The sequence below is a fragment of the Excalfactoria chinensis genome, chromosome 10, assembly GCF_039878825.1.
Source record: "Excalfactoria chinensis isolate bCotChi1 chromosome 10, bCotChi1.hap2, whole genome shotgun sequence".
Classification (NCBI taxonomy): domain Eukaryota; kingdom Metazoa; phylum Chordata; class Aves; order Galliformes; family Phasianidae; genus Excalfactoria; species Excalfactoria chinensis.
The window spans coordinates 18735741-18751475 of record NC_092834.1 but is presented as its reverse complement, the minus strand read 5'-3'; the positions used below and the strand labels follow the sequence as shown (position 1 = coordinate 18751475).

Below are 15735 nucleotides of genomic sequence, written 5' to 3'. Positions count from 1 at the left end.
AGGCAAATGTTGGGTCAGCTATGGGAGCATAGGTGAGAGTGATGTAGCTGTGCTCCTGGAAGGGGTGGAGCTCAACTCCACCTCCTCTAAGACCTCATTTAAGGGCTGACCACCACCGACTCATCCTTCTCACCAACAAGGAAGGACTCATTAAGGAAGTAAAAGTCGGGGGTAACTTGGGTTGTAGCAACCATGAGATGGTGGAGTTCGAGATCCTGAGTGGAGGTAGCAAAACAAAAAGTAGGATTGCTACCCTGGACTTCAGGAGAGCCAACTTTGATCTCCTCCAGGACCTACTTGGGGCTATCCCGTGGGCCAGGGTGCTAGAAGGCAAGGGGGCCTGTGAGAGCTGGCTAGCATTCAAACAGCTCCTCTTCCAGGCTCAGAATTGGCGCATCCCTGTAACTAAGAAGTTGGGAAAAGGTGCCAGGAGACCTGCGTGGATGAGTAAGGAACTCATGTGCAAGCTCCACAGAAAGAAGAAAGTACACGATATGTGGAAAAAGGGTCTGGCCACTTGGGAACAATATAAGAATGTAGTCAGGGACTGCAGAGATGCGACCAGGAAGGCTAAAGCCCACCTGGAGCTGAATCTAGCTAAGGAGATAAAGGATAATAAAAAAGGCTTTTTTAAGTACGTTAACAGCAAAAGGAAGGCTAGGGAGAATGTGGGCCCCATACTAAGTGAGGGGGGTGTTCTGGTAACGGGGGATGCTGAGAAGGCGGAAATACTGAACACCTTCTTTGCCTCTGTCTTTAGTGAAAGGGCTCTCCCCCAGGAATCCCAGACCCTGGTGGTTGATGAGAGAATCTGGGGAATGGGAGATTTCCCTTTAGTCAGGGAAGAGGTGGTCCGTGAGTGCTTAGGAAACATTAATGTCCATAAATCCGTGGGACCTGATGGGGTGCACCCGCGGGTGCTGAGATAGCTGGCGGAGGTTATTGCTAAGCCGCTCTCTGTAATTTTTCAGAGGTCTTGGAGAACTGGGGAGGTGCCTGAAGACTGGAGGATGGCCAATGTCACCCCGGTCTTCAAAAAGGGCAAGAAGGATGACCCGGGTAATTATAGGCCAGTCAGCCTCACCTCTGTCCCAGGGAAGGTGATGGAACAGCTTGTGCTGGATGCCATCTCCAGGCAACTGGGAGTAAAGGAGGTTATCAGGAGTACTCAGCATGGGTTCACCAAGGGGAGGTCGTGCTCGACCAACCTGGTGGCCTTTTATGAAGATGTCACTAGCTGGGTGGACAGGGGGAGAGCGGTAGATGTAGTCTACCTTGATTTCAGTAAGGCTTTTGATACGGTCCCCCATGACAACCTTATAACAAAGCTGAGGAAGTGTGGGATAGATGAGTGGACGGTGAAGTGGATCGAGAATTGGCTGACTGGCAGAGTGCAGAGGGTTGTCGTTGGTGGTGCGGTGTCTGGCTGGAGGCCTGTGACTAGCGGTGTCCCCCAGGGGTCTGTGCTGGGTCCAGTCTTGTTCAACATCTTCATCAACGACCTTGATGAGGGGATAGTGACCACCCTCAGCAAGTTTGCTGATGACACGAAGCTGGGAGGATTGGCTGACACACCTGAAGGCTGTGCGGCCATTCAGAGAGACCTGGACAGGCTGGAGAGCTGGGCAGTAAGAAACCGGATGAGGTTTAACATAAGCAAGTGTAGAGTCTTGCACCTAGGTAGAAATAATTGCATGCACCAGGACAGGTTGGGGGAAGACCTGCTGGAGAGGAGCTCTGCTGAGAGGGACCTGGGCGTCCTGGTGGACGACAGGTTGGCCATGAGCCAGCAGTGTGCCCTTGTAGCCAAAAAGGCCAATGGCATTCTGGGGTGCATTAAAAAGAGCATAGCCAGCAGGTCGAGGGAGGTGATCCTCCCCCTCTACTCTGCCCTGGTGAGGCCTCATCTGGAATACTGTGTCCAGTTCTGGGCTCCCCAGTACAAAAAAGACAGGGATCTCTTGGAAAGAGTCCAGCGGAGGGCCACAAAGATGGTGAAGGGCCTGGAGCATCTCCCCTATGAGGAGAGACTTAGGGAACTGGGTCTGTTTAGCCTTAAGAAAAGAAGGCTGAGAGGGGACTTGATCCAGGTTTATAAATACCTGAAGTGTGGGAGCCATAGTGGCGAGGCTGGTCTGTTTTCAGTAGTGCATGAGGACAGGACTAGGGGAAATGGGCTGAAACTTCAGCATAGGAAGTTCCGCACGAATGTGCGCAAGAACTTCTTTAGGGTGAGGGTGACGGAGCACTGGAACAGGCTGCCCAGGGAGGTGGTGGAGTCTCCTTCTCTGGAGATATTCAAGACCTGCCTGGACGCCGAGCTGTGTGATGTGGTGTAGGGAGCCTGCTTTGGCAGGTGGGTTGGACTCGATGATCTCAAGAGATCTCAATCTCTTCCAACCCCTACAATACTGTGATTCTGTGATTCTGTGATCTCTTGGAGATTGCTCCCCAGTGAAGACTGCCCCAGCTTTTCCAGCTAAGGCGTCGACATTGGTGAGTTTTCCTTTGCAAATAACCTTTGAATATTTACCATCATCTTTGTTAACATCTTTATATTCACCACCCTTCCAAAGGGGGAAGGAAGACAGGCAGTCAGTGCAAGAAACCCAGTATAAGGCCAAAACCAAGCCCCCACATTTTTAAGAAACTTGTGTATAAATGCACCTGTCCCCATTCTTTAACATTCTGCACAATTTTCTATTTTCCTGAGCTCCTACACAAAGACAAATTTCAGTAGCAGAATGGCAGCTAACACCAGATGGCCAAAAACACAAGAACATCTGAGATAGGTGTTTCTGGTGTTTAGCTTTTGGAAATATGGCAGATAAGTCTTGTTCTAGTCCCCAGGAGAAGTTCAAAGAAGTTCATGCAGCAAATGGGACAGTCATATGACGAACAGCATAGGAGTACTTTGCTGCAGCATCATATTGCATCTCACGGGGACATCCAGCGGGCAGAGCAGTGAGGCAGGGCCATGGATGAGAGGGTGAGCAGGGAGTAGCTCCCATTAGAACAGCAGAGTCGTGCAAGGGAAGCGCGCAGGACTCACGACCCAGAGATGCAAGACGTCTTCTGCTGGTATGCAGCTCTTCTTCCTATAAGGAGGGCAACAAGGTAAGCCACGCTAAGGGGCCGGTTAGCTCAGTTGGTTAGAGCGTGGTGCTAATAACGCCAAGGTCGCGGGTTCGATCCCCGTACGGGCCAGACAATAAGTTTTTTTTGTTGATTTTTTTTTTTCCCCTCCCCCCGTTTTTTCGCCGTTGCTCAGCCGGCGGGCGGCCTCGATTCGCACTACCCTACACCAGTTCCTCGCAATCAAGGGTGTGCAGGGAAGAAGAACATGGTGAAGCAGTTCTTTAAACTAAAACTGCGGGGGAAAAAAAAAAGGAAAACCTTTAGCAGAGGATGGTTTCGATCCATCGACCTCTGGGTTATGGGCCCAGCACGCTTCCGCTGCGCCACTCTGCTGCTCGGGTACTGCTTATAGCCTTTTATCTAGAGATTACTATTTCCTGCCTGCACTTCACGCTGTTTTGTTAACTGCTTTCTAGGCCACCCTACTCCACCAGCTGCTTCATCACAAGCACACACACACGTGTGCACATACAGCAGGTCTCGCAACTGACCCCAAAACTCCCTCAGAACAAGCCCTTCTGGTCCTCCTAGCACCCAGACAGGAACTGGGTATGAGTACTGACTGACTTAGGGTATATGCAATACCCAGCCCACAAGCCCCTATCCCACTCAACAGCCGACCAAGCTTGACGTTCACAACCAAGCACACATGGACATCATCCCTCAGCAGTAATCCTCCTCAGTCCAAATGGTGAAGAGCCACTTCCATTGACCATCATGACAGGTGTCCATGGGATAGGCATGAATGCAGCCAGGTAGGCAATTTGCTGGCACTGAGATGATTCCCGGTGTCCACTTGCTTATACTTCTTCCTCCACTCCTCTTCAGTCTGGAGATGAGCCATTAATCATGTCACCAAACATGTCCCATGCAGGGAAGCCCATCTGCAACCCACTTCCAAGGGGATCCTTGCCTTCCCACACAAACACAGTTTCCAAGGAATGCTCCCCTGTGGGGGGGGAGGTCTGCAAAGCTTATACCACAGACATCTATTACCATGCCTCCTTGCAGCCTCAGGATTGTGATTCCCCAAAACACCCCTTATTTCTGCAACAAGGACAGCCCCAGTCCTTCCACTTCCCCCAGTGCCACAGTTCTGGAAGAGAAAAAGTCAAGAAAGACCAGCATTAGCTCTTGTCACTACCACCCCAGCCTTCCTTGCTCCTCTCCATGCTAGTCCTTTCCAACCATAACACTTTTCATCCCTCATGTGGTCCTGGCCCTCCTAGCATACCCCATGCACCAGCTTCAGGAATAAACATACTGAGTAAACACATACTTAGGACTGATCCTTTCCTACCAGTCTCCTCTGTTCCTCCCTCTCCACCTCTCCCTGCACACCTCCACGGCTTTGCAGAGCTCTGCAGTTTCTTTACCCTCACAGTCTGTTCCCCCTTGTTTTACAGTCAACACTGAGCATTAATAAATCCACTTAGCTGGACCTTACACTAAGTGATGAAGGTTTCTTTTCACTGAATCACAGAATTTTCAAGGTTGGAAAAGACCTAGAAGATCATCTAGTCCAACCATCACCAATACTTCCCAGCTAAACCATATTCCTCAACGAAACATCCAAACGTTTCTTGAACACCCGCATGGTCAGTGACTCCACCACCTCCCCGGGCAGTGCATTCCAATGCCTGACTACCCTTTCCGAGAAGTAATACTTCCGAATGTCCAGCCTGAACCTCCCCTGTCGCAGCTTGAAACCATTCCCTCTAGTTCTATCACTAATTACATGAGAGAAGAGGCCAACCCCCAGCTCACCACAACCTGGCATAATACTTCTTTAGCCTCACTCATCAGGCAATGAGTTCAGTAACAATGAGTAATCACATTAGCATCATTAGGACTACTGTATCACCATGCTGTGTGAGGGGCCAAAGTGGTTTTCAGGGTAAGATGCTAAAATCCACCTGAACATACACATGAAGTGATGCTAAAACCCACCTGAACATACACATGAAGTGACAAGGCCATCATCAACTAAAGAACAAGAAAACATCCCCATTGGACAGTCAGGTTTCCAGTGCAAGCTACCATCACTGCAAGGCTCTTTATTTAACAATAAATGACCTACTGTGACATTACCCCACTCTTCACGCAGCCCAACAGACCATAAAACTAGAAGGAATATATTAAACTGAGTCTTAGGGAATGAGGCAGTGAGAAGCACCAGGTTGTAAATGAGTTATGACCACTCCAGAGCAACTTCAGCACTATTTCAGGTATTTCTAGGTGTCCTGCATCTTTCTTCATACCAGGAACCTTCACAGAGCACCAAGTAGCCTGCATTGTCAACAGAATTTTTGGAAATAAGAATAAATAAAAAAACAGCCATAATCAATGAGTTACAAATAATGTTTGCCAGTTTAATAGATACAACATAAACAATTTCATAGGCACAGCTCATATACACCTTCAAACATCAAAATTAATTGTTTCCAAGGTCTTAGCTACTGTTGCCTCCGCTGTTCTTTCCAGAAGCTCCCGCTTTCTGCAGCCGACTTGCACTTGGCTGCCGAGGCATCCTCTGGGCAGATCCTTCCTGGCCACTCCTTTCCATGAGAACCTGGGTCCCGCTGACAGCAGAACTGCTTTTATTTCTCCCTGAATGAATAAAAGCATACATTAGCATCAGCCCTGCGTGTCACCCATACAGCACCTAAGCTGCAAGCATCCTTTAAGAAATCATGCAAAAGGCTAATTAGATTAGATGTATTAGATGTCACAGCATCCAACATAGAAAGCAAAATTGTGAAATCAGGGCCACAACAACAAAATGAGTTGCAGTAGGAGCATTAGAAATTCAAGTTTTAATCTACAAAGTAACGAGCCACTTTGTTCTTTAAATACTTGCTTTCATTTGGCACAGGAAGACCAGCACTGCAAGCAGCAATTCAAGAACAGGAAGAGCATCAAACACCTCAAGTCTGGGATAAGTGAAATGATGTGCCACTGCTCACTTCTTTCTGAAGCCTGTAGTCACAAAAATTCTGGAGGTAAGGAACCCTTCTGCTCACATCACTTGTGACTTGATGCACAAGTTCAGGTTTCCTATCACTGCAGTTTCCAGGAGCCCAGATGCCTCTATGATGAGCTACTCTCATCTTTTCTTACTGTGTTAGGAAGAGCTGCCCTTCCATATACAAAAATGACCATCTCTGTCTTCTGTGTAATGTGACAGAACAGAGAAGCAAATGGCTAGAAAAGTCAAAGTTGAAGAAAGCAAGGGCCACACAGTCCACCCTGCCAGATTCAGCAAGAGGGAAAAGACTGCAAACCAAAGGTGTGCTGCAAACCAAAGGCACAAGGGGGTAAGTGAGGAAGACAAACATTTGCTGACATCAGAGGGAATTACTTCAGATGAGAAGTGATACTTGCATTAAGAAAGATAAAAACAAAAGAACAAAGAAACATAATGCAGAGGGCTACAAGAGCTACACAGCTTTTATTAAGGACAGTAAGTTCCCAAAAGCATCACTAAACATGAACAAAATCAGGAGGAAACAAGCACAGGAATCCAGTCGGCTGTTTTCCTCTCAGTATCCACAGTTACATGCATGTAATGAAAATGAAGAGCAACATTTAAGTAATTCTATCAGAGCAACTTCCAGAATGCCACTTCCAGAATGTGTAGCTTCTGCACACACAGGAGTCTCCATGTCTATCTGGATCATCCTGGAACATCTGTGCTACCAAAGGGCACAGACTGGAGGTACATCTTCTTTACTTACCCAACTGTCCTATCTCCTTGGAGTAGCTGAGAACAGCACTCACATCAATACCACAAGCTAACACCTCACAGTACAGGAAAGAAAACCTGAGAACTTCCAAGCAAAGAGTATATGGCCCCAACTTATCTGTAAAATTTAATGGATTACAGTAGCAAAAGAAATAAATTCACTTATCCCAGCTAAATCAGGTGTTCTATAATGTCTCTTATTGTAAATCCCACTAGTGATCTACCAGCAGTTATCAGCCCAAGCCAGCCAACCAGACTTGCATTTTTTCTTTGTACAGCTCAAGCTTGTAAGCATGTCAGCAGTTTGAGTAATGTGAGTACTGTCAATGGAAATAAACAAATTGCACAAAGGCAATACATGATCTCATGGTATTTAAGAGAAAAACTGGCACAACGGATTGGAGTTCACTGTGATGCTTTTAGCAGTCTAGTACATCTCTATGTAAATAAGGGTTCTCCCCTTCCTCATATGCATACATTCAGACTCTAACCACATCTGTGTACAAACGATTGTACCATTAGCACCACCAGAAGCCAGGCCCTGGATCTTCTGACCTAGCTGAAAAAACTTGGGGAGAAAGAATCTCTTTGTAAAAGAAAGCTATTCTCAGACAACACACACGCTGCCTTCCATTCTCTTAGCCTTGAAATCACAATAAAACAAATCAGTTACTTCAACAGCATAAGAACCAACTGTATTTTTGGAAGCATCAACTCTAGAAATGTGCACCAAACCAGAGCAGCCCATAAAGTACGCAACAACAGACGTGGTTGGTGAACCTGCCAGTTAAAACACTATAGGTGATACCAGAAGAAGTTTACTACCAAAAACTCCGCAACTCAAGTACGACAGACTAGCAAAAGGATTCCACTGATAGGTAGCTCGCTGACACAAGATGCCCTCATCCTGAATGTGTCTCACCATCCTGCAACAACAGTAAACCAAATAATGAATGCAAGCCATGCCAAATGCGAGACAAGTCAAACATGTCTGCCCAAATACAATCCCCAAAAAAGCAGCTGTATTTGCACCTTCTCAAGAACCTGACACAGTACGAGAAGATGTGTGTGCCCCATTTAGTTCAGTGCTAGCTCTCTCCCATTCAAAAAGGCCAGAGCAAACTCTGCTTGGGCTTTAAACTCCCCCAAATTCTGCTCCTGTTCTTGTCTCACAGTAGGGCTTTCATGGGACCCAGCAAGCAAGCTGGTCTTCCTCAAAAATTAAGTGTGGATGAAAAAACAGCTTGTAAGAGTGGAAATCCCTCTTTCTTGCAATCACGATGGACTCAACCAGGTACCAGGACTCAACTTTTGCCCACCCACTGGAGGTGGGAATAGTGATGAGACTTATACAGCTATCCCTCATTCTTCAAAGCAGTTTTAGTATATTGCTATGGCTCTTCATTCTTGATCTGCTGGGTTTTCAGGTCTCCAAAGCTGCTGAAATATTCCTAACAGCTCATACTTGTGTGTCGTGCGGGGCTTTTTCCAGAGCCAAGACAGCATCCCTGTTGAAGCAGCCTCCCTGTAAAGACACAGTCAGGAAGCCAGGAAAGATTGGTAGAGTATGTTTCAACTAATCCATTGGAACAGTCTTGAAATCAAGGAAGAGGAAATATAGTTATCAAATACACCTGCTAAAACAGTTATCTAAGACAGCATGCATTAAGCTAAATGGAGGAGTGGGTTTTTAACACATTTAAACACATGCCTTCTCTTGCACGCACACACATCTGAAAAGAAGTTGGAGAGGTAACACAAAGCTGACCTACATAGGCCACAAAAGACCTGAAGAAAGCTTACAACTTCAAGCCAGGTATTCAACTGGACTATTAGACAGCACTACAATTGCAAGCTTAAATTAACATACCAAGTGCCAACTTCTGTTCAACAACCTTCAAGGAATAGGATTTTAGAGCATTTCTTACTGAACAGTAGCCTGTTCAAAACCATTAGCTTCTGTTTCTCTCACTGGGGGTCCTTACAACAACAGTGGTCATCCTAAAATGCCAAGCACAGCTGGAAAAAAATCCAGAAGCCTTGGGACAAAAAAGCAACCTCATGTTAATAGCTCATTTGGTACTAAAAATGAATTAGGCAAAGCCCTGGAAAGCCACTTTACAAAATACACTTGGACTGGAGAGAGGGGAAATGCAGAAAACTAGATGAAAAGACTGTGAGGGTCATCAAAAAATATTCATTAATCTAAGGGAAAGAAAGAAAAGAGCAGGGCATTGACAAATGCCTGTCAATAGAGGTAGAAAATCGCAGAGAAACCACCGGTGGCTTGAGGGTAAGGTGGCACAATGTGAAAAGCAGCCATGGAAACAACATATAAGGAAAATTACATTTAAATAAATAGTAAATTATACACAGACTAAAACCAGTGCCACTGTCCTTACAGGTGTGTACACATCTCCCTGCATGAATAGGAAGAAACTGCCCAAAGCACATCCTTCCCCTTTAAAATAAGCACCAAGTCAGTTACAGTGACAAAGCTCTGAATGCAGCCTGCAGGAGGCTGTACCTAGCAAAACACATCAGACAGATGCTCCAGTATTCAGTTATTTTGAGACAGCTATGAATTGTCACCAATGAACAATTCCAAGCAGAACACCACAGTTTAAAGCGGTTATATTCTATGGGAAAACACAATACAAAGTCATTTGTACTAGATTCCCAGCTGCTTAAGAGCAAGAAAGCTGAAATAACTACTACAAAGACGACAGGAAGGAAGCAATGCACCTTCTCACCCCTATTCCAGTCACACTGAGCAGCAAAACAATCTTGACCTGCTTTGAAAAACCTCCCTGCATCATGATGAGCTGAGAAGCCTATGCCAGTACCTTGCTGCTACTGATAAAACTCGGAGGGAGCAGCCTCAGTGCATGTTTACAGGACCTCGGTTACTGCAGCTGCATGTCTGTCTTCTGACCAAAGAGGAAGCACAGCAGAAAGGGCAGACAGGCAGCACCAAAGAACACTGTGCAAAGCAGCTTGGCAAGCTTATAGAGGACAATCACTGCACTCTACATCAGCGCAAGGAGCTCTGGCTTGGTCAGCAGACAAGCCTCAGCTAAGCAGTGGGCATCTCCCATTTCCCAATGCCTTGTCCTGTGCAGAAGCCACACCATCCTCTTCTTAAACAGAAGGAGCATCTTCTAACAGGAGCTGGCAGGGCACGCAGCAGATACAGCTTTGGTTCCATTTCCCCGCAGCAGTTCCTAAAGGGAGAGGAGGCAAGGCAAACCAAACGCTCCTGCAGAACTGACCCAGCAAAGAGGATACCCCCAGTCACCCTGTTAGCACTTACCCCAAACTCTTGAACTGGGCCACTGATGATGGACTGTGCCCAGAACCAGAAAGCTCATGGAATGAGGAAGCCTGATTCCGCCTCCTCTTCAGTTTGAGCTAACTAGTTGCTTCCCCAGTTTAAGGAGAGAAAATTAGTAAAGGTCAAAGGTGCAGTAAAAGACACACAAGGCTGGCACTGTCGGCCTACTTCTGCATTACACCATCACAAATCAAGACCCTGTCTCTGGAAGTCTGTTTTCATGACCTTCAACCAGAAGTATTAAACATCTTCCTCTGACACTACAGGCACATTGCTCCAAGTATGGACATCACCTGTGGTGTCTGACACAAGTCATACAGAAGTGCAACTGTGTCTGAGGTCAGGGTGAGCACTGAGCTAAGGCAGCCCCTTTGTGGCTGAGTGGCAGTAAGGACAGACATCTCCTACCTGAGCAGCTGCATAAATACATCCTCAAAAGGAGGTCCTGAAGGGGGGGGGGGGCGGCAGGTAAAAGAAAAATAAGAAAGAACTATGTCCACTTTTCTCAATGTTAAGGAGATTTTCTAGTCACAGAAATAAGGGTGCTTGCAACAAAACGCTGCCATGACAAGTTCTGCCCAAAGAATTTTCTGAGGGCTAGCCTGTCAGTGGTGATTTTAGTCACAAAGAAATTAGCTGTTGTTCATCATCATTATGTCTGGCTGTTGGCAACCTTGCTTGGGCTGACAGAAACCAGAAAGAGTTCTCATTCAAAGTTAGCTCCTGCTCTGAGTTCTGATGCAGCAAAGCCTCCCAGAAAACTAAAAAACAAAAACCAACCAACCAACAAAAAAACCTAAAATCCAGATGCAGCTGGTAAAACCGAGCCTTCCAGCAGCACAAGCGCTGCCTACCAGCATTTGTGGTGGTGAGGCAGGAGACCAAAGCATTCCTCTGCCAGAAGCACTGAGCCCAGCATTCACTGCAGATACACAACAAAACACTGGAACAGTGGCTTGATGGGCACAATCCTTCTGTGTTAGTAAGCTGCGTGAGATCCAGTGATGCAGCGCATCAACTAGCCCTGCAGGTATGTTCCAGCCTCATGAAATAACGCAGAAATATGAAATAAAGCAGCAATGAGACACAAAAGACCAATTTAATGCTGTATTTCCCCCAAGTAACAGAGCTAGTGCCATCTCGCCCTGAGCTTCCCCTGCACTGGAAGGCAGGTAGCATAGGGACACGGAGACCAGGCAGCACCTGAACAGGAGATGCTCCTGCATCGATGGAGAAGGAACTGACTGAAGGCCCTGACACTAACCCCTGGAAGTTTGCTATTTCTTTAATACATTTCAGCACCTCGGGCTGACAGGAGGCAAGTGATAAGGGCAGACCAAGTTTATCCTCGCAGCACTGGCCCGGCACTAGAAGAACATCCAAGTGCTGTACCTCCCTCACTTTGCTCAAGAAGTCGTCCTCTTTTTCCCCTGTGTATATTAAAGTCACCCCGCAGCCACACACAGGAGGCTGTTAAGTGTCCTCTCACCGGGCAGCCTGCAACCGAGAGCATCTTCTCCAGCAGGAAGGAGGTACCCATCTGCAGGGCACAGGCCACACCTGGCAGTTCTCTCTCAGAAACACCGAGAGCGAGGGAGAACAGAACGCAAGGACAGCATCCAGCTTGGCCTCCTCCGTCCGCGCAGCCGAGCGCTCGAGCCCGGCCCCAGAGCGGAGGCCGCAGCGCCGAGCAGCGAAGCGCACCGTGCTATTTCCCAGCGCACACACCGCTTCTCGGCCTCGCCACCAGCCGGCCGGGCCCGCGCCCCTCCGTGCTACGCCCTTCAGCACAAGAGGAGCGAGGGCTCCGCCACTGCGGATCCGGGCACAGCCCGAGGAGCCGCGGCGGGGCCGGGCCCGACGCCTCACACGGAGCGGGCGCCCCGCGCCCCCCTCGGGGCCGCCTCCCGAGCCGGCAGCCGCAGCCCCCGCCGCGCGGCCCTGACCCCCCGGCCCTGCGGAACGGCCGCCGGAGCGCCGAGGGGCGGCCCCGGGGCGGCGCGGGTGACGGGCGGCGCCGAGAGGCAGCGGGGCGGCCGGTGGGCGAAGCGCGGAGGCCGCAGGGCGGAGAAGAAGGCGGGCGGGTCCCCGGGGGACTCCGAGGGAGACGCGGAGAGGAGAGGGCCCGCCGCTCGGCCCCTACCTCGGCTGTCGGCGAGCGGCGCGGCGGGTGGAGCGCTCTCGGAGCCCGCCGGCAGCCGCTGCCCCGCGCACATGGACTTCAGCACCTGGAAGACGGCGAGCGGCGCCACGTTCATGCGCAGCAGGTCCAACAGCACCCTGCGGGCGGGGCGGGATCAGCGCGGGGCCAGGAGGCTCATTCGCTCCTCGCCCCGCACCGCCGCTCACTTGAACACCTCCGGGTCCAGCCCGCTGCCCGCCGCCTGAGCCAGCTCGAACAGCTCCGCCTCCTCCGCGCTCAGCACCTTCCGCCGCGGCCGCGCCGCCGCCGCCGCCGCCTTCCCGAGCGCCGCTCCCGACATGGCCGCCCCGCGCTGCCGACAGACCCGCGAACCGGATCCAGAAGCCCCGCCCTTCTCAGCGCAGCCGTGCCCCTCCATCGCCCGGCCCCATCCCGGCCCGGCCCTCCCGCAGCCGGCAGGCGGCAGCCGAGTCTCGCCCGGCTGGTGCGGCGGTCTTTGCTCCGTTTCCTTCGATCCCCGCTGAAGGGAGCTGGAAGGTTTCTGTCTGTGACTTTGGAATTCCCTTTGGTCTCCTTTGCAGCGGGCTCTGAGCTGGCATACCGTCTTCTCCTGGACTTTGCCTCCCCTCGGTGGCAGATGCCACCTTGTTCCTGAGCAGCGCCTTTAATAAAACCACAGAATCACAGGACTGTTTGAGTTGGAAGGGACCTTTAAACATCATCTGGTCCAACTCCGTGCAGTGCGCAGGGAAACTCACAGCACATCGGGTGCTCAGAACCCTCCAGCCTGGTGCTGGGTGTCTGCAGGGATGGGACACCACCACCTTCCTGGACACCCTGTGCAAGTGCCTCGCTGCCCTTAGTGTAAAAAACTTCTTATATCCAATCTAAATCTGCCCTCTCCTAGTTTAAAACCACTTCCCCTCATTCTGTCACAACAGACCCTGATGAAGAGTCTGTCTCTTCCTTTCTTACAACCCCTTCAGATACATTAGTGACAGGCCACTCTCAGGTCTCCTCAGAGCCTTCTCCTCTCCAGGCTGCACAGCCCCAGCTCTCAACCTGTCCTTGTATGGAGGTTTTCCATCCCTTGGAGCATTTTTGTGGCCCTCCTCTGGGTGTGCTCCAGCAGTTCCATGTTCTTCCTGTGCTGAGGACTCCCCATCTGGATGCAGAACTCCAGGTGAGGCCTCAGAGCGCAGAGCAGAGGGGCAGATTCCCCTCCCCCCCCCCCCCCCAACTCTGATGGCCACATTTCATTTGATGTAGTCTAGGATATACAGATACCCAGAAAGGCTGTGAGGGCACAGTGCTGGCTCATGTCCAGCAGCCTTTTTGGCAGGACTGCTCTCAATCCTTTCACCCCCCAGTCTGTATTGGTAGTGGGGGTTGCAAGGTGCAGATCTTGCACTTGGCTTTGTTGAACCTCATGAGGTTCTCCTGATCCCACTGCTCAGCCTTTCTGGGTACCTCTGGATGGCATCCCACCCCTTGGGCTCATAACCATGCCACACATCTTGGTGTTATCCACAAACTGATGAGGGTGCACTTGATTCTGTTGTCAGTGTCATTGAGGAAGATACTAAACAGCACTGGTCCCAGGACTGACTGCTGAGGCAGGGCAGTGGATGTCAGCGTGTGTCAGGATCCATGCAGCCACATGTGCAAGCTGCCCCGGGGAGCTAAAAATGGATAAACAGCTGTTGACTGTCGGGGGGTTGGAGATTCGTGATCCTTGAGGTCCCTTTCAACCCAGGCCATTCTGTGATTCTGTGATCATTCTTGTGCTAGCACCTTAAACGTGTCTCAATTCCCAAGCCAGCAGAGAGCATCTGGCTTCACACAATGAAGCAAATTGGAAATTCGGGTCTTGAGTTGCAAGGAGACATCAAGCTGAGATTGAAATTCCTCTATCTAAATGGAAATCAGCATCACTTCTGCCATCAGGGAGGGATCACCTGCTCCACTCTCCATGTGGCAGAGACTGCTGGCATAGCAGCTGCACTGCCGAATGGATGGCAGAGCTGCGGGGAGCACATTCCACATGCCAAGAACCCTGCAAGCTATCAAAATCAGCCCCCACTGCAGAGGTGCCGCTACAGACGTTCAGCCTCAGTAACAGACATTTACCAGAGCTGCCAAGACAGGAATGAGATACTTTGATAAAAGGATCTTGCTGTTAATGGTCCTGGGCAGGACCAGCCCAGTGGGGACAATTATCACAGCATTGATAGCAGGAGTAGCAACTGCAAACGTGAATTACCATTCAGTCTGCAGGCAGACAGGGCCACCGCCACAGGGCCTGAAGATGGATTTTGGAGAGATCTTCCACAAAGAGGGGCACTTTGGGGGACTGCACTGAGGACATCCCCTCAGCTTAGTCTCCTGCCTGCTCTGGAATATGACGTACCACTTTCTGGAGTAAAACCAGAATCCACATTCTCTGCACCAAACTGCAGGAGACACAGCTCCTCCTCTCCTCATCCACTCATCAGCTCCCCTCCAGCTGGCAGCTCTCCACACACGCTGTCCACCATTATCACAACCAGGACTACAAACCTTCCCGGGGCAAGTGATAGGAGACCCCGACTCTCCCATGCTTCCTTAACAAGCAGTTGTATGCCATGGCTGGGAGTCACACCATCCTCACTTTCCCTGGAGTGAGCCTGACTGGCACATTCTGCAAGTCTTCAAGTGACAGCAGTTAACATTGTTGAACATGCGTATGGTCCATTCTGCCCTCTGAAGCATTTCTGTGTGTTCTGATAGGACACTTTCCCTTTTGTTCTCCCAAGCCAAGGGTGCTCATTGGCAGCCTATTAATATCCTCTGAAAAGACTTCACTTTCTGGTGCTGCAATCTATGGCACCTGGTGCTCTGGAATCTGAATCCGACATTCACAGGACACCACATCTTGCTGCCCCTCTGGAGACTGGACTGTAACACCTTTGCAGCCCACAGTTTCCAGAGCAGGCCATCAGCCAGGGTAGCTCAGGGTGGTGGTGTAAGGCTTGTGAGGCATGGTTACAAGGGGCAGAGCAGATGGCCATGGGCAGAGGAGGGTCAGACAGGCGCCATGTGTAGAAAGTAAAGGGAATTCCATGCAGCACAGAGCCCGCAGTCTGTACCATAAATTAGGAAGTGGGGGGGGGGGGGGGGGGGGATGCTCAGATGTCAGAACACAATGACAGTGCTTGCACACATGCAGATAACAGCACCACACTGCACCTGTGTAGGGGCTGCACAGCACTCCATGAGAAACCAGGACCTGCCACTAAGACAAGTGCAACAGATCAGGATGTCGTGAGCACACAGAGGCCATGCTACACCACGTGGAGTGCCCATCCATTGCAAGGTGGTAAATTGGAGACCACC

The 15735-nt window shown here is 49.9% G+C and overlaps 1 protein-coding gene and 2 non-coding genes across 4 annotated transcripts; 1 reads left to right on the top strand and 2 right to left on the bottom strand.

Annotated features, from left to right (window-relative positions):
* Positions 1 to 3133: 3133 nt before the first annotated feature.
* Positions 3134 to 3207, top strand: TRNAI-AAU (transfer RNA isoleucine (anticodon AAU)). Its single transcript has one exon. It is a non-coding gene; the product is annotated as a tRNA-Ile (tRNA).
* A 192-nt stretch (positions 3208 to 3399) lies between these two features.
* On the bottom strand, positions 3400 to 3471 carry TRNAM-CAU (transfer RNA methionine (anticodon CAU)). The gene has a single exon. It is a non-coding gene; the product is annotated as a tRNA-Met (tRNA).
* A 2013-nt stretch (positions 3472 to 5484) lies between these two features.
* Positions 5485 to 12743, bottom strand: LOC140256977 (mitotic-spindle organizing protein 2-like). Of its 2 annotated transcripts, XR_011904894.1 has the most exons (4): positions 12567 to 12743; positions 12361 to 12497; positions 9917 to 10107; positions 5612 to 5748 (listed from the first exon to the last, which is right to left on the bottom strand). XR_011904894.1 is itself a non-coding variant. In XM_072345925.1 (3 exons), exons 1-3 carry the CDS (start codon positions 12698 to 12700, stop codon positions 5591 to 5593), a joined length of 429 nt encoding a protein of 142 aa, XP_072202026.1. In that variant the 5' UTR covers positions 12701 to 12743; the 3' UTR covers positions 5485 to 5590. The 2 variants fall into 2 exon arrangements, 1 of the variants encoding a protein (XP_072202026.1); XM_072345925.1 differs by lacking the exon at positions 9917 to 10107 and having other exon boundaries at positions 5485 to 5748.
* Between the last annotated feature and the right edge of the window lie 2992 nt (positions 12744 to 15735).

Bases quoted from the DNA above. Each gene is read 5' to 3' on its own strand.
- LOC140256977 (XM_072345925.1), bottom strand. From the start codon at position 12,700: ATGTCGGGAGCGGCGCTCGGGAAGGCGGCGGCGGCGGCGGCGCGGCCG. The intron at 12,498-12,566 runs GTGAGCGGCGGT...CCCCGCCCGCAG, and splicing joins CTGGACCCGGAGGTGTTCAA to GGTGCTGTTGGACCTGCTGC. The intron at 5,749-12,360 runs GTAGGGGCCGAG...TTATTCATTCAG, and splicing joins GCCGCTCGCCGACAGCCGAG to GGAGAAATAAAAGCAGTTCT.